Below are 18,726 nucleotides of genomic sequence, written 5' to 3'. Positions count from 1 at the left end.
GGGGAATAATCATGCTAACTCCAAGAGAGGATGGCTCGCTCTTAGAACTATCTAATTGAAGACCGATTACGCTACTTAACGTCGACTTTAAGACTGCTGCCAAGGTAACTCCAAAACGTCTCGAACCAATACTCCCATCCCTAATTCACTCGGATCAAACAGGCTTTGTTAAAGGACGCCATATAGGGGAGAATATCTAATGGAAATAACAAAAACACATAATCTCCCCGGCATATTAACATCACTAGACTTTCGGAAGACCTTTGATCCTCTCGAATGGCCCTTTATAATGAAAACGCTAGACTACCTTAATTTTGAAACTGACATGAAACGCTGGGTCAGCACTTTCTATTCAAACATAGAGAGTACGGTAGTCAATAACGGCAATAGAACGAACTGGTTTAAACCGTCTAAAGGAGTACGCCAGGGCTGCCCTCTCTCCCCTTACCTCTATATTCATTCAGCCGAACTGCTTGCAAATGTAATCCGCCAGGACTCAACCTTGAAAGGCATCAAGATATTTGGAAATGAAATCAAGCTCTCTACGTTTGCGGATGATACTACCCTATTTAATGCTGACGTAGGATCGTTAGAAAAAGCACAGAAAATATTGGAAGATTTTCGGAAACTAGCGGGTGTTTTCTTAAACGTGAAGAAAACAAAGGGCGATCTGGTTAGGAAAATGGATGAATAATAAAAACAAACCCCTAAATATTTCATGGTTTCATTGCCCAGTGAAAATTTTTGGGATCCATTTCTCTTACGATGAAAAAGGAAATAACGAACTTAATTTTCGCCAAAATATTTGGAAACTCCAAACTAAAAGAAGAGCAATGATACTAAAAATCTTGGGCCTATCACAATTAGTTTATTCGGTTTCAAACCTTGTAGTTCCTGAGGGGAACGGTGGATTTAGAGAAAACAAAATTGTTTAGATTTCTATGGAGGAACAAAAAAGATAAAATAAAAAGATCTGGTCTTTATCAAGACCAAGATAGAGGAGGAATACGCATGACCGACACAAATATTATGTTCAAAGTCTTAAAACTTGCATGAATCCCTAGATTGATAAAATCGGATAAAAGTAACTGGTGCACCATCCCGAACCATTTCTTTCAGAGAATGGGTGGCCTAAACTTTCTCTTAAGGTGTAACTACGATACAAAACACTTCAACAATTTACCATTTTTTACAAGAAGATTCTTGATAATTTTAATGAATTAAAAAATCTCTATGATTATTATCAAAAACAAGATATAATATGATTCAACAACAAAGAAATACTTATTGGCGGGAAACCAATTTTTTGGAGTGATTGGTTCAAGAAGGGTATCATTTCTATTAAGAATTTTTTAGATGAAACCGATATTCTGTTACCTTTTCAAGCATTCGCCATTAAATATTCATGCAAAACCAGTTTTCTACAATATTATCAAGTGCTCAGCGCCATTCCTAAGCACCTCCTCTCCATAGCCAAGCAACCTGACACCTTTAACAAATCGTTCTTTACCAGTAAGGACACTATTTGTCTTCTGAATGAATCGGCACAAATTAATTTTGGCACGGCAAGGTCAAGACATTGCTATAAGTTGCTTTTCTCCAAGACTCACACCCATGATCAAACTGGCCCCAAACGTTGGAGTGAAATCTTTCTATAAATAAGGATTCGTGGACCAGTATTTTCAGGTCACCGAAAAATATTTGTAAGGAAACTAGGCTAAAAGAGTGTCAGTTCAAACTAATTTACAGAATCGTAATAACTAGGAAAGAACTATTTGTATTCGGCATCAAGAGTGATGACGAATGCCTGTATTGTGGAGTAAGGACTCTATTGAGTACACTTTTATTGAATACCCGTTTACCAGGTCCTTTGCAAAAAAAGTTACACAATGGTTTAACGAAGCTAATTGTTGTCAGATCTCCCCTACCACCAAGGAACTCTTGTTCGGTATTATTCCTAGCTCCAAAGAAACAAAAATAATCAAAAAATTTAACTACACTACCCTATCTATGCGCCATTACATATATTCAAACAAAATCAATAGTAAGGGCATTTACACGCACGAATTCATCAATAAATTATCTCTTAAGTACAATCTGGAAAATATCAATTAATTATAATAAAATATTTTAGATAAATATCAATTAACGAAAATGTATCCTCTGATATAGTTGTAGTTACAATCTTGTGAATTCCCCTACATCTTGAACAGCTCTGTACTATTTAGATGTTAAAGTATAGTAATTAATGCACAGTGCTGTGAACGCGTAATTTTGTAAGTAATGTTAGTACTGTAAGTGTCATTAGTTGTGTAAGAATTGTAGCTATTGCAAGACAATAAAAAATAAAAAAAAATAATAATAAAAAAATTAAAAATTAAAAAACAAATAAATAAGAAATAAATTTTGTAAACAATCTTGAAACAAATTAACTACGTCAGTAATATTATCTACGAAGTGTCTAAATGACCGGCAGCTGGTCAAGGTTTTGAATGAACTAATAGGCCGGCAGTCAAAGCGTTTTTGCAGTTTAGCCTAAAAAGCACTCCGATTAGCCTGAATAGCACTCCGGTTAGCCTGTGTAAGGTTAGATTTCAATAATGGTAAGGGTGATACTATATTTACTTAAAAAATCCCGAAAGCTAACAGTCGGTTTCGGTGGCGAAATGATAATGAGTATCGCTTGCAATGCGGGCGACCCGGGCTCGATTCCTCTCACTTCCGGTCATTTAGTCTATTTAAAACCTTGACCGGTTGCCGGTCACATAGCAGTGGCGGATCTAGGGGAGGGCTTGGGGGTCCGATCCCTCTTATTTTGGGTAACAGAAGAAGAAATCACAGAAGGAAGAAAAGCTGGCAGGGTAAGCAAAACAAAACCGCCCTCTCCCCCCTTATCTCAAGGTCTGGATCCGCCACTGCATAGCCACAGCGTTTTAGTTATCTTATCGATTGCAAAAGCGGGCAACGTTTTCCCACCACCAGCTTTTATGATTTACTCTCTCACTCAAGAGATTAAAATAAAGTTTTCTTTAATTGTTTGTCTGTAGTAAAGTTCTCTTTGCCACATTCTACTCAAACCAATTTACACTAAAAACGACCCATATAAGGCTATCATGATATGACATTTTGATTACTTTATAGCTATATATTTATTTATCTCCTGATCCTCACATTTGTTTTTTAAACAAACTTTAATTTTTTCTACAAAAACTCCGGAAGTTGCTTGATAAATTAGCAGGAAAGAGCAACATACAGTTATTTGATAACTTATTTTAAAAAAAAAAGCGAGAGGGTGGGCTGGCTATTTGAAATAACTGCAGAGTTCAAGAAGGTAGACAGCGAGTTTTACAAATATATTGATAAAAGTAGAATGAGGGATTATCAGCTATATTTTTGAAACGAAGGGGTTTTTCCGAAAAATCTCTCATTAACGCCCAACGCTACCACTAATCGTTGTTGCTCCTGACAAATCAGCTCCTTTCTCGATTTGGGGGAATTTAAACCTACATTAATTCCCGACAATAAAGTTAGATACTCCAATTCAAAACACATTGAGAAATGTAACAGCCCTAAAACCGTGTTACATTTTTCTTTCTCTTCAAGTTTAGAATCTTTTGAAAGTAAAGAACCTCTTTTTGCAATGTAAGAACTTTAGTCTACTCGTTATCACCTTAACCTGTTTTATTCTCTTATTATGTGTGTGTCTATGTTTGTTTGTTTGTTTGTGTCCCTGACCTAAACATGTAAAATGTCTTTTCTTTAAATTGGCTGGCTGACGTTTTTAACTCACGTTATTTTGGGTAGCCAGCACCTCAATCAAGTTGTTTCTAACAAGGGGGTTGTTTTCTTTCTTCTGTTCCTAAATTTATTATATAACTGAGAAAATTGCTTCATCATGATCGGCTGAGAGCAGCACAATTTATCGTTAATTTTTAATTTTCACTGCACTGCAAACTAACGCGCGCGCTTTCGTGATTTTCCCAGTCTTATAATGAATGAGTAATCGTATGAAGGCTCGAGCATTTCTACTACTCGTGATATTTCAAAATTCTTTCAAATTACACTCGCCTGAAAGCTCGTGCAATTTTGAGAGAATTTTCAAATATCACTCCTAGTGTAATCTCATAATTGCACTCACATTCATACGATAACCTGTGCTAATTCTAAAATGTCGGGTTAAAGATAGAACAGACTCTTTAATCTGCTGAATTTTCGGCTGTGCCGTTCTGAAATTTGTCGTTACCTAATTCCTTTAGTTTTTCCTTTACATTTACCTGATTCAAATGAGCAACGCTCTTCGCATTCTTGTTTCACAATAACTAATCTGGAATTTGGTTTCGCTTAATAATATTGCCTACAGTGACCTTATCGGTGTAATCATACCGCAGCCTTGTGTTATTCAATATGTTTGGCTAGTTCAAATATTATTGGTGTAATAATACTCTTGAAAACATCACTCACTTCTGATTGGCTAGAAAGGAGTGCAGTTTTCATGTAGCACCGGTGCAAATTTGAAAATTATAAATTGTAACGAAGATATCCGAAGTTAGTATGAAGCCGCTCATGACTACCGACGGTAATCCGAGGTATTTCGAAGGCGGACGAAGTGTATGCAAAGCCTTACGACGATAGCCGAAAGTAATTGGACGTTTCCCGAGCACCTCCGAAGATCAACCGAATCCTTATGAAGGTAACAAATAATACATAGCCCTGAGCTTGCTCTACGAGATGATACCATTTTTGTTGGTAATGACCCGCCATCTTGGATCCGCCAACTTGGATTTCACTATTTTTTTAGAAAAGTCAAGAAACAAAAGAAATTAACACAAAATCAAGCCAGAACGATTATTAAATGTACAGAATCATGAATTCTTGCTATTTGACGAAGAAAACTGGAAAAACTACAGAATGATCTCAAAAAAGCTGATTATTAGTCAGAACTACATAGAATTTGATGGGTGCCATGGCAACGTCAAAAATGATGGACACACAACTAACATATCAAAATTCAGACAGAGAATGAAGGAACAGCTACTAAAAGTTTCAGCTATTAGTGCAAATCGCCTGTTCAAAACTTTAAAAAAACCTTATAGGAAGGGGACATCCATCCCCCTTGTACGTCCGAGGGTTAACAAGTAATCACATGATCACATTCATCAAATCCTCTTACAATTTGGAATAAATATATAAATAATAATAATAAGTAAATTTTCCAAAGACTACAAATTGTTAGCGTTTGAAAAATATGCGCGTGCTTGTTTATTCCAAATTGCACTGGAAATCATATGATTAGCTATGCAAATCTCATTAAGTGTGAAGACGCTCGATGTCGTCATTTTCGCAACCTGGCACAATCGCGACGATAGAAGAAAACATTGTCTATGGTTGGAGCTGAAAAAAGAATTATAAAAATGATAGTACTGAGCCAGCTTTTGTCTTCTTGGAAACAAGCTTCATGTGGTCATCCCTCATGAACAATAAATCAAGAAATAAGTAATGGTAATAAGACTGAGTGGTCTAATTCGGTCGGTTATCATAAGAGTGATAACAAAAGCGGACGATCGAGCAGCGGGAGTCCCATTTATTTATCACGAGTATGACTACAGACCGAATTGGACGACACGAAGTCATATTACCAATTAATCATAAAAATTACAATTTCCGAGAAAAGAAGAATAGCCAAGTTATGAAAGAAAGGAAAACTTGCATTAAAATACCTACAAAGGAGATGGAAACATGCTAAAGCCAACGCGCCTCCTACCTGCAATTAGGCGCCAAAAACACAAAAGCAAGTGCGCGCACGCACGCACGTAACTACATCTTTGAATGTTATTGGTTGATTTAAACTACAAATTTGAATGTGATTGGTTTATTGAACTGTCCAATAACAAACTGTCCAATAACAAACTGTCCGATAACAACTTGGCAAGTAAATTTGTGGAAAATAGGAGTTTTTTAAAGCAATCACAATCGAGGAAATTGTAATTTTTATGATTAGTTGGGTAAATGCCTTACATAGTTCCAGGTAGAACGAGTTAAAATTGGTAAATTAAGCGACGTCATGGAAACCAAGAACGCTGCCACTTATTTACTATAAAGTAAAATCATTAAACTATGTTAAAAATAGGGAATCGCTATACTTAGCTCTCTATTCAACAGTTTCACAGCAGCCATATGTCATCCGTATGCAGATCTAAACTTACAGGCGCTCCATCTTGACAAAACCAGCAAAAACATCTGACGAGAGAGTTGGTCCTATCCTTTCATTCCAATCGATATTCCTGTAAGGAATTATCCAAGTGAACAAGAAGCTTCACGAGGCTTGAAACCGGCAAGCATATCATTTACTGAACTCTTAAAGATATCATTTTTTGTTAAAAATCCGAAGAAATACTCACATATAAGTTTAATTTATTTTTGCTTAACGTTAGCCCGTTTTTTACTGGTAAAATTATCAGCCCTCTAGCCTCCGCCTTACATCTATTGACCTCTCTCCTCTCACATTCCATCAGCCTTCCCCTTCTTTTTCTTATCTTCAAGAAAAAAATAAACACTTACATGACGCGAAGCTGTTTTAATCCTTTCAGAATAAGATTCAAGTCAGCAGAAAGGAGCGAGTTGTAAGCCAGAAAACTGAGGGAAAGGTAAATAATGAATAAGTTATATGTTGCTGTTGTTGTTGTTGTTGTCATAGCATACAGTTTATTAAAAATATCGTTTTTACTCTTGGAGCCTTTACTGTCCATGATACTGTTTATCCCATAGATTACAAATAAACAATATCTTTATATCATCAATTATATTATAACTCACATCTGTTTCACGCTTTCTGGGAGATGAAACCCTCCTGTAATGCGGTTGTCTTCCAAATTTCTGAGATGAAAAAATATTAACAAAACATGCTTATTGCAAATGCAACAGTCTGCGAGAGCTTCAGATTTGCAAAGTAACTGAATGACAATCTGCAAAAAGCGACTCGTTTCGGTGATGTTTTCTCAGCTCAGCAGAAAGCTAAATTACTCTCTCTCGCAAAATAATTTTGCTTAAGACAAATAGCGATGTTTCTTGCTGATAAAAAACAAACATATGCAGCACATATAATGTCATTTTATATCGAGCCATTTTCTTGACTGTTGGTAATAGAGGTCAAGGTTATTTGGGTGGAGCAGGAATGGCAGATCACTTAGGAACCTCCAATCAGATGAAAGTGGGCGGGCGCACTGATATTACTTAGATTGCGTGCACTGTTAATTTCGGCCTCCTCGCCATTCAACGGCAACGCCAGGCATAAAAGAACTTTCAGGTTTTCCTCCACCTCCCCTGCTCCAGCCAAATACCTTGTGAGTTGATTGTCTATGTGGCGGTTTTTTCGTGCCCCACCCTTGCTGAAGATATCATCAAATGTTTGTTATTTTAAGATAGGATATTTGAGAAAAATAAACGTCACGCTGGTGGCCTTATTTACGCCAGAAAGTTGTTTGCTCACGGTGTTTGCTTAACTTATTAAACGTGCTTCAGCAAACGAGCGCGACGAGAGCAGTCCCCAAACCCTTCCGAGGAGTAAAATGGAACGAGATAAAAATAAATTGACATCATATTCGATCACGTGCACCAAAATCACTCTTGTGTGGCCTGCTTTGTGGTTGGCATAAGGCGAAAGCGCCTGCAAGCGGGTGAAATCCTTTCCTTGCGGTGGAATTTTCAACACGTTTTAGATTCCTAATTTTTTTGCAATTTTTACCTAATCGAAAAATAATCGATAAGATTAAAAAGAAGGTCTCAAAATTAGTGATGTGGCCAAGTTTCAGAATGAAACCTCGTATAGAGGAAAATTGAAGAACACTCGTATTCCATATAGTTCTCTTGTTATCCTCTCGTTAATACGTTTTGCTGACTACGGTACCGCGTTACAAAGGTCGCAATTACAAAGGTCAGCAATTTTCCTTCGAAACTTTTCATACATTTATAAGGAAAGTGCTCATGCTCATTCCTCATCCTGCCCCGCAGGGCACTTAAGGCTATATATGGAAAGTGGTAGCTTAATATTCAGTCGAACAATATAGAGGGCTTGTACTTTTTGCTCTATATATAAAATCCGCGGAAATGTTGAATCTAATAAAACAGATAAAAACTACAACAAGGTTCTACATTGTAGGAACCATTGTAAAGTTCTTCAGACTCTGCTGCAGTTTTATATTAGAATAAGAAATGGTATGAAAGCTCTTGCAATTTAAGGATTTACTCTACTCGTGCCTAAGGGCTCGAGCAATTTTGAAATATCACTCGTGGTGTAAATTGTTAATTTTACTTGTATCAACGATTACCATTTATTATCATTTCATGTATTGTTCGAGAAAAACGTGTGATATATTAGTGAACTAGCTATCACATTGAAATTTTTGATGAAAAATTTTTGCTTACAATATCTTTAGTGACGTCAAATTCCGGAAGGTATTCGGTGGAATAAACTGAATGAAGTTCCTTGAAAGGTCCCTGGAAGAGAATTGGACTGCAAAACTTAGTCAACTCAAAGATGTGACGATTTAAATTATTACCCTTAGCTCAGATTATAGTTTAGTCAGGTAAGGAGCATAGTCGGTCAAATAATGAATTTGGTATAATTTCTACTTACAGTTTGCTCAGTAACGTAAGATTTCTAAACGAGTCTTCAAAAATGGAATCCAAAGAACATCCCGAAAGATTTCTAAAGGAACAAGCAGACACATTGTCAAGGAAGTGAGAATATATTGAGACACTACAGGATGAAGACTAAGAAAATTAATCCCCATATAGGCCATATTCTCATGTTAATCCTAATTTTTAGATATGCCATCCAGTCCATAATGTTTTCACGCTCGTTGCGTGTAAAGCCACTTGAGCTTCAATGCTTCCCTGAGGAAAAATCTCTATCCTAATGAAGTTTCAGTAAAGACTCTAAATAGTTTAAACAGTGTAAGTAATATTCTAAAACAAAACTTTGTACGTAATGTAATTAATCAATGCTTTGTAAAGTAAGGAATCTAAGCTGTGCAATTGTAAGTATTATAAATAGTTTCTTTTTAACGTTTCTGCTTGTAGTTGTTATGTGCTCGAGTTAATTGTATGAAAGCAATGGACAATTCTCCTGTTGGCAGTCTAAATCCTAATAAGGAATTTTATCTATAAGTAGTGTATTGCAAGTGAAGTACGTTCATAGTGTTTGTTTTTTTCTTAGGGCAAGTAGCTTTTTTTCTTTCTTTCTTTTTTTTTGTAATCGATCTGTGTTTAATAAAGTTTCATTAACATCAAACTTACAGCAGCGCGGTATTTGATGGGATCCCACTCGGTACGTGCCTAGTAAAGTTACATTTAACTTTTATCCTCGTCTTGCCAAAAGAAGCACAGAAACAGTTGTCTTCTTGACAAACACTTTCACCCGTCACCGCAAGCCACCGGACCAAGATAATTTGGATCACGCGAATTAAAATCACGACAGAACCCATGGCTATCTGCTGAAAGAAAGAAATGTTCGGTAAATGAAATTTACTTCGAGACTCTTTTCGCCTTTTAGAACTCGCACTATAAGCTAATACATTAAGGCTGCACATTTAGAGCGCGCACCTTCAAATTTCAATGCTATGGGGAAAATAATAAAGAATTATTCTTTGTTGAAACTCGGGTCGACCTTTTTCTAGAGCAGTGCCCTATTGTGCTGACTTAAAGGTCTGCCGTCCTCTAAATCACTAAATCGCTGCTAGTGCCAGCGGATAAACTTTAATAATTAATAAATATCATTGAATTAAACAGTCGTGTGGCGAGGAAGGGACCCGGGTTGGGGTGGGGTGAGGCAAGTACTTTTGTGCACTGTTGAAGGCGGGCGGACCTAGTGAAGCCATATGGTAACGACACGACACCAGAACCACCTTCGTACTGCGCTCTTACGGACGCGGAAGATGGTTTGATGGAGCAAAGCCTGAATGGTGCTTCAGAACTATCACCCCTACCATGACATCCCAGATCACCGTCTCGTGACATCGACAACCGGCCAAACCGGAAGCAGCGAGGAAAATGAGGGACAATTAAAACATGCGCAATGGCGTCATAAATTACCATAAAGTAAACATGACGACGTCCAGGTGATGAGTGAAAACCAAATACTTCGTATCAGTTACAGAGATATCAACTTAAGATTCCGGAATCCGTTGAGGAGCTTTATTTACTTTGACACTTATACGGCTTTTCAGCCACGATTCCCCATAAGGTATGCTCGATAGAGCGAAAATCTCATTTAATGGTTCGTACAAAATTCATGCTTTACCGATTATCATATTTTTGGTTTATCGTTTCCATGGAAATATCGATTACCTAAAAAAAATTATTCAACTAAACTGTAATCTTTCTCCAAAAACTGGGTAATTTCCACATTGGTCAGAGTAAGGCAAACGCCAACTGGAAATGCTAGGTATGGTCCAGAAAAAACTATATCGATCCACCTTAAATGCCGTGTGATTCTTCGCTGTCAGTTTTGTTGGGGACAAAAGTTAGTTTCATGTTTCGTGTAACAGTACTTCACCTCTTTAGTGCAAAGAACGCTAGAGTGACTGCGTTTGTATATATTTTTTTGAAATAACCCCTAGCATATGCGAAGAGATGTTATCTGCTGTTTACAGAATTCAATAGCTTGTTACCGCTGATCAAATATACAATATAAACGTGTTCCTTGTTCCAAACGACTTGCTTATTTCTTCTTACAATGATCTCTACTAATTAAATAACTTGTCAACTCGAGGCGCCGACGCAGCCACTTTTGTCACAGTCTCGAATAGAGTAAAAATTAAGTCGCCGCGTGCTTTTTCGAGTCTCCTTTAGGTTTAAATCTTTTATATTAATGGTTAGTTTCCTAACCGCGAATTAATTTAACCAACCTTCAAGGCATTTCGGTCACAGATGTGGATAACGAACCTTGGTCAAAAAGCTCTATCTCTTTAATATTGCCTGTTGAATTGACTAGTTGGACTTTGTGGTCGTCAGTTCTACTTCTCGGTCTTGGTTTCCAACTTTTTGGTTTCGAGTTTACTAAAGGTTGTCCGTATGGTAAATGACATGGAATAAGCCGAAAAAGTGAAATACAGTGAGACGCCGACACCGTAAAGAAGCACCAAGCGATTTGGAGAATGTGTTCGTCATAACAGAGCCTCGATTACATATACCGAGATTTTACTGTTAGGAACGTTGACGGAAATAAAGACTATCTTTTATATATTCTGAGGAGGAGGGTTACATCTGCATTGCACTTCCCGTCCTTAAAAGACAAAGAAAGTTTTCGTTAAAGTTAATGAAAAGTTCATTGACGCTAAAGAATGATGAACTTCTCAAGAGTTCATTTTAACATACAAAAACCTGAGTGAGTATGAGAAGAAAACAGTGTTCCAAAAAATCGAAGCAGACAAATATAAACAAGTTGGATTTTTGTCTTAAAACGCTAACTTCCTAGCATCTCTCTTTTCTCAGTTGCATCCTTGGGAAGGAAACTCCGTAGTTAACTAACACAGTGGATGTTTACCATTTCTTAAAAAAAGATTATGAAAAATCAACCGATAACCCATAGGCAAAGGATTTTATAAATGTATCTTTTATGCGATAAACACGTTCCCGCCCAAAATGAAAACCTGAGCTGATATGCAAAAACAAGGCTCATCGGAAACTCATCGGTTATTCAAACTCATCTGTAAATGAAAAATCAAATCAATATTACTTCATAACTACTAATGTAGCAACATTAAAATTTCACCTGAAAAAAACGTAGGTTGGGTATGAATCCAGCAGTCTTTACAATACGCTGTGGACCAATTTAAGCCTGTGATCAACTCGAAGTTGAACCGCACGATTTCAGAATTAAACTAAGGGAAAATTCAGAGTGAGCTCTGTCTTTAATGAAAACAGACGCGGAAATAAAGACTTCGAAAGAGGATCGAAAGTACGGATGTTATTCCAGACGGTTCTTGACAAGTAAGCGACTTGCGAAGAAGGCTAAAATTAATATTTCGCCGGAAACACACAATACGCTCCTTTATCTTAAATGATTTTACGAAGTAAATTGAGCAAATGGCTAAATTTAATACTTACCACTACTACTATTGTGTTTAAATTTCCATAAATGGATAATAAGGATAATTTTGAAATATTCCTGCTTGTTAAAGTTTTTCTTTCATTTAAGAATGGGTATCGAATTCTCATCGCAAACTACATTTGCATGTTTAAGGTAGGTATTGTCCTGCGGTTTTCATGGTTAGGAATGTATATTTTGTGACGGATAAGAGAACCAGTTAGTTAATTTAAGCATTCTCTAACTGTAGATATCGTCTTGGAGTTTCAGTAAAGCTCACCAAAATCAGTCTCAGGGCTAAACATTCCAAAAATCGTGAAGTTCATTTCAGCAGTGACTAAGTGTTGGTGAAACGAAACCACTTTACGTACCGTTACTTAATGAAGTTCCAGGGGAGGGGGGGGGGGGGATAAGTACCCGCTAGGATCACTACAGCCAGGAAACTTAAGATAAACGTTCTCTGAAATTCTCATCATTCAGAAACAGTGGGCAGTCCATAACTATTGAAACCACTACTAATTGAAAGTAGGAATACGCGAATCCTGTTATTTAGCTTTCACACACACAAAAAACAAAAACAAAATAACACCAGTCCCCAAGTGCCTACCGCGGAAACAGCTGTATCTGACAGATATACAGGCTGCTTTCTTGAGCTACAAAAGGAGGCAGCATGGCCGAGTTGTTAGGGCTCCGGACTTGAAATTTGGAGATAGCGGGTTCCAGTCCTGCTTTGACCACTAAACAGGAGTTGTGTCTCGCTAGACCCTAATTCAACTGCTCAGCCACGCATGTAAATACGGTGTGCCTTCCACCAGTCGGAATTCTTAATCCTATTATGTTCATGTTAAATATTTGTTTCTTTTCTTTCAAGTGGCATCCCTGAGAAATAGCTGGGTGTAGGTTTAAAGCGATTTGACCACTAAAATAAAGCATTCAACAGCAACAAGTTTATTAGCTTTAAAGCTTTCTTTGCCTTTGCTTTTGAATCTGGTTTGAAAATCGGTTGATAGATGATATGGGCTATGATAAGAGATTTGTTAACCAGAGGGGAGGTATAGTGAAAATGAAGACTACTCGCTACGTTTCGGTTTCAAATTGCGAGCCCGCTTATACTCTCAAACCACACTCAAAAACAATACTTCCTTTTCGTAACACAAGGATAAAATCAACATGGATCTTACTTTGCCACAGTGAATATTTTATAGTTGTTCCTTGATTAACATTAGATCTTGAATTTCTACTCAGGTTTTGTTCTCAGCCCTTGGATTTTTAAAACAATGGCGATGTTAAGAAGTCAGCAACTGTTTGCAATCGCCCATTGCCTTTTGGTCTGGTCTAGTGTTGTCAGAAGTGGTGCGGTACCTCCCGCAGGAGTGGAAATCAAAATATCAAGGCTTTGTGGTGAGATACTTCTAATATTTTGATCTCAATTCCAGCTCAGTCATAAATCAAAATTTGCTTTTATCAATCAGTTAGTTAATCGATAAAAATGTTCTCCCACCATTGTCAAAATAAAAATTGCTTTCATCAAAAGTTTGATCAGTGGTATATAGGGGATTAGCCAAATACCATTTTGTACCACAGCCCTTTTTTCCGTGTTTTGATCCCCCAAGCTTAACTCCCTCACAAGTATCGGGAGTTAAGCTTGGGGGATTCAAAACACGGGAAAAAGGCTGTGGTACAAAATAGTATTTGGTTAATTCCCTATATACTACTTACAACTTAAGGGAAAGGGGGAGTGACACCAATTGGAAACAAGCGAGCCCGCTGTTATACCGCCCGAGCCGCGATGTCTCGAGCGACAAACATGTACGCGGGGCCGATGCGGGGCCGGAAAGAAAGCTGCGGAAAGCGGTGTGTCGGCGCTTATTGCAAGCAGCACAACTATCAGTTGAAGAAAGGAATGCGAATGCCGGCCAAATGTCTGGTATGCGGGGTCGGGGTTCTGTGCGACTACAGGTTATGCAGGGGCTGCGGGGGGAGAAAAGTAAGTAAGTGGTTAATTCGGAAGCGCGAAAAAGCGAAGAAAACTTTCGCTCTCGTTTTGCTCGAGCTAAAGACAACCCAATTGGAGAAATGGGGGTCTTTGTTATACCGCCAGGCACTATGTCCTCCACCAACCAAAGGTATGCCCTGGAAGAAGAGCTGGCAAGAATAGATCCGGCGACATTGCAGTATCCGGATCGCCTTCTCGCAGAAAACGCGCCAGAGGCAAGAAAGGTTACCCAGAACGTGCTGGAAGAGCCTATTTCTCAAGAAGCGCAGGCGCGTCTGAAAGAGCCTCTACTTCCGAAACCTTACCAACCAAGACCCCCTCCACGGGAAAGAAAGTCGAGAAAAGCGCAAGCGCTTCTGAGGGAGTACGACCCCTTCCCTGCGCGGAAAACCCTAACAGTGACAGACTACCAGAAGGAGATTCTGGATCTGTTCGATGACGCAGAGAAAGAAGGGGAAGAGACTACAGGCCAGCGTTTCATTCGCTGGCGCTTCATCAAAGGTCTGGGGAGAAACCTCACACCACACTTTATGGCGAGGATACGTGAAACAGTAAGCACGTCGTTCTATCTGAGGCACGTTTTCGCGTACCAGTTGCGCAACATTGAGGATGGAACGATTATTGTGTACTTCTCGAACCCCAAGGGCTCACAGTGGTTTGACAAACTGGAAGACGCGGAAAAATGGCTTAACCGCAAGGAAGAACTGCGTCTCGACAATGAAAAAGTCGACAGGCCCAACACAAAGTGGATGTTCGAAGCCTTTTTCAACGTAGACCTGAAGGTTGTGATTGACAGGAAGCCGTTGGTGGGAACAGGGCCCTTGCCTGACTGGCTGCGCAACTTTGCCCATAGCCGGGCGATGGTATCTTTGGACGTGTATAACGACAACCTGTGCCTATGGCGGTGCATCGCTGTGCACCGAGGGGCGCGCACAGACCGTTGCACAAAAGAAGCCCGAAGTCTCACCAAGAGTTTCTACAAACTCAAGACCATTCCAGAAAACTTCGCAAAAACTTCTCTTGATGAGTTGGAAAAGGTCGAAGCCCATCTGAATTAGGGCTCACCCGTCGCATCTTGGCTTGGAATTCGTGTGTACGAGCCTGGGCGTCTGGAAAACGGAGAAGTGGTTTGGCACCTCAGAATAAACCCGAACCCCAAACTCAAAAAGATTTTGACGATAGGTATCTATGAAGACCACGCTTTCTTGATAAAAGACATCGCAAAGCTGGCAAAAACCTATGCATGCACACACTGCGGGCAGAGGTTCACACAATCTTGTCATCTGCAACGCCACCATCAAACCTGCAGCGCGGGAAAAACGGCAATATACTGCCCAGGGACAAAAGTGGAAGCGCCACTGACGGCCTTCGAGAAAGCGATGTACCCAAAAGCCTCAGCATCGAAACAAGCGATTCTGTGGCTGGAGCGGGAAGCGAAGCGACTGGGGATCCACATCTGCCACGCAATGTGCGGGCATGGGGGCGAGAGATGGCTTCTGCGAGGAAATGGAAAAATGAAGGTCTCTCCTGTTGACGGGTACAACCACGAAACGAGGACTGTGTTCCAATGCCACGGCTGCCCCTTCCACGGATGTCCAAAATGTTACCCGCGCTATCGAGAACAAATGATTCTGAATGACAGCAACACACATGTATAGTGAGGGTTCTGGCACAGCACTCACGCAACACAGTGCAAGCGTAACACAACTCCTCATCTGAAGATTCGGAGTTGTGTTACGCTTGCACTGTGTTGCGTTCGCTTGTGACCAGAACCCTCACTATACATGTGTGTGTGTGTGTGTGTGCTGTGCCAGAACTGCGAGTGTGCTTAGGCAACGAATAGAGAGAACCCAGGCAAAGATTGATGCAATTAAAGATGAGCAGGGGTCCAATTTTGAACGTGGAGCAGAACTGCGCAGGCAGAAGCAACTGCAAAAGAATTTACCAACAGATTTAGAAAACGCAAAAAAAGAGGTGGCAGCGCTCGAAAAACAAGCAAAAAACAAAGAAGAAGAACAAGCAAAGGTCGACAGACTTAGAGCAAGCCTCGCGGCAAAAGAAAGTGAAAGAAATACCGTCGAAGAAAGGCTGAACAGCACAAAGGCTTTGGACGACCTGAAAGAGCAGGAGAGCGAGCTGCAGGGCCAAAACGAGGAAGACCAGGCAATCATCCAAGATGAGAATGCCTCGCCTTCCCAAAAAGAAACCGCAGAAGGCAGACTGGCAGAAAGAAACAAAGAGATCGCGCGTTTGCAAACTCAGATTACGGAAAGGGAAAGGGGGCGGCCTCTCTTGGAAAGGGTCAAAGAAATCTTCAAAAAACATGGCGTGACATTGACCGCTATTCTTCTCGCCGCCGGGGTCACAATCGGAGCTGTCATCGAGGCTCTCACCAGAGGTTTGAAAGCCACCGGCAAAGCTTTGGGAAATGGCCTCAAAGATATTGCCGCGAAACTTGGCTCTCTGCTGCCCGGGCTGATTGGGTCGATTGTGAGCTTCCTATTCAAAACCGCCGGCCAAGTCGTCGGGTTTCTGGCCGAGCACACCTGGCTGCTTATTCTTGCCGTGGTTGCCTTTTTGCTCGAAGAATATTTTAAGAAGCGGCGTTAACTTACCGCCAAGCCATGAACAGCAGCGCCGATAATCCGACTACACCGACAATTACCGCTGTTTTGTTTATTTCGTGTTGAGGTGTTTTATCTGGAGCCTCGGGCTCTATTTTTTGCGCAGTTGGTGCCACTTGTTGAGTTTCGGACGGAGCTGGTTTCCTTGATTCGGCTGATGCGGCTTTGTGTATCGGGTTGGACGGGTGGCTGTTGGGAGGGTTAATCTTTGACGGGCCGTCTGCCATGAGTTTGAGCCCAGCTTTTTTTGTGCCAGGATTTACCTCGTTGTTGACCCCCAGTTTCATCCCGGAGACCGCCTGTTTCAGCTTGTTGTTGTAGCCGATTGTGCTTGCGGTGTTTATTATCATTTGCGCGGGCACGAGCCAGGCCATGGGGGCTACAGCGAGATTGAGCCTCACCTTCGCTTGATCCACCGCGAGCTGATACCTTTGCACGCTCGCGGCCATGTCGGGCTGTGTGATCGCGTCTTCTGCCAGCACCAGGAACTCGCTCTGGGCTTCTCTTGCTCGGCCACCAGAACCGAGAATGCTGCTGCGGACGTTGACTTGCGCGCCCAGGATGCCGTAAACGAAAGCCTCGATCGACTGATTTATTCGCGCCAAGCCCGCCTACGTCAAACCTGATGCTGTGTTTGGCGCGAACCAGTCCGATTGGGTATCAGAAGCGGCCCCCGGCTCGATGTAATAAATCAAGTCTCCTTGAGTAGCTTTGCCGCCTTCATCGCTGAATTCGTTCCATCCCGGGTATTTATAGTCGGTTTTCGACGCGCCGGCGCCGGACAGGTAAACATAAACGCTTCCAAGACCGTGGTTTTCCCCGTGCGTGTAGCGGAAATCGCTCGAGGGGTCTATACCGAACTCGTTGCATATCCTTTTGTACGAAGTAACGTCATAATGATTATTGTATTGGTTGAAAGGCGGGTCTCCGGGCAAAGCGCTCATGCTCTGAATACCTCCTAGCTGGAACAAAATGCGCCTGACCGTGAAATACACGTGGAAGACATAAAAAGCTCTTATCTGCGGGGAGAGATCCATCCCGCTGTGAAAGATTTCGCGAGAAACTCCGCACCCCTGTGTCGCGCAGAAAACCGCGAAGTTGAGCTGCTGCGGCCAATATTTCATGTCAGGCCCTCCTAACCAGTGTTTTGATTCAGCTGCAGAAGTGTGCCTGGGTTTGGTTTTTTGAAATATTTCTCGGAATTTTGTCGTGAAATATTGGTCAGGCGTGACATTGATTTGGATTTCGGCGTTGAAAATTTTTTTCAAGCTTGGCACTTTGCCGTCGAAAGGTACCGCAGGGATGGGCAATAAAACTTTTGAACCGAGCGGCGACAATTGATAAGGAAAACCACCGCTGTCTCCCAAACCTAGTGCCTCTTTCATTTCCGCGCTCCAATATTTTCTATCTGAACCGAAGACGCTTTGAAACGAGTCTTCGCTTTCTTTGAAAAACACCTCCGCGGTCACGTTATTTTTCTCGTCGACGCTTCCTTGCGAAACGAACCGGCTTTTGACCACTTTGGGGAAGTGGTTTAAAAAGTTTGTCCACGCCTTTTTCTTCGCCGCCTCCGCTTTTTTTAACGCAGGACCATTCCACAAATTAGCCATCTTATTTGAACACAATTTTGTTTGTTAAATATAAAATGGTTGTTCTCACTATTGTCACAGAACGGAGGGACAATATCTTTTGAAGAACCGATACCGAAAGTACATTTCATGAAACTCATATCTTGCAGTTTGTACAACAGCTGGGACACTTTGAAAAGAGAAGGTTCGGCTACCTTGGGAGATAAAAACAAAGATATCGCTTTGTCAGTTAGTAAATTACTCTCAGGGCATTATAATTTAGAAAGCATGGCAAAAGTAATAGACGGTCTGTTCGACAAATATGGGTATAAACAGTTGGAAACAGAAATAAATCAACCTGCTGGCCAGCTTGTAATCAGAAATTTTGGGGGAAAACCGATTGAACTTGATCGCGATTTAGCCGGTTTGCTTGGTATTGGGCGAAAGTTGAAC

At 40.5% G+C, this 18,726-nt stretch overlaps 1 protein-coding gene and 1 pseudogene across 2 annotated transcripts in view; both read right to left on the bottom strand.

Moving 5' to 3' along the window:
* LOC110043839 (uncharacterized) overlaps positions 1–11,881 on the bottom strand; it is a 45,315-nt gene extending 33,434 nt beyond the window's left edge. The window contains exons 1-7 of one of the 2 annotated variants that reach the window (XM_089275662.1): positions 11,771–11,881; positions 9,295–9,488; positions 8,633–8,704; positions 8,422–8,493; positions 6,814–6,873; positions 6,559–6,633; positions 6,204–6,281 (exon numbers count right to left, since the gene is read on the bottom strand). In XM_089275662.1, coding sequence (XP_089131788.1) covers positions 6,204–6,281; positions 6,559–6,633; positions 6,814–6,873; positions 8,422–8,493; positions 8,633–8,704; positions 9,295–9,482 — 545 coding nt within the window. In that variant the 5' untranslated portion in view covers positions 9,483–9,488; positions 11,771–11,881. Of the gene's footprint in view, positions 1–6,203; positions 6,282–6,558; positions 6,634–6,813; positions 6,874–8,421; positions 8,494–8,632; positions 8,705–9,294; positions 9,674–11,770 lie in introns of those variants that run through there. The other variant, XM_020749338.2, reaches the window with a different exon arrangement.
* Positions 11,882–16,906: 5,025 nt separating this feature from the next.
* LOC149101626 (uncharacterized) lies at positions 16,907–18,315 on the bottom strand (annotated as a pseudogene).
* Between the last annotated feature and the right edge of the window lie 411 nt (positions 18,316–18,726).

The sequence above is a fragment of the Orbicella faveolata genome, unplaced genomic scaffold (assembly GCF_042242905.1).
Source record: "Orbicella faveolata isolate gen_17 unplaced genomic scaffold, um_ofav_v1 contig_37, whole genome shotgun sequence".
Classification (NCBI taxonomy): domain Eukaryota; kingdom Metazoa; phylum Cnidaria; class Anthozoa; order Scleractinia; family Merulinidae; genus Orbicella; species Orbicella faveolata.
Note: the sequence above shows the minus strand (reverse complement) of the source record. Positions and strands in the feature narration are given on the sequence as shown.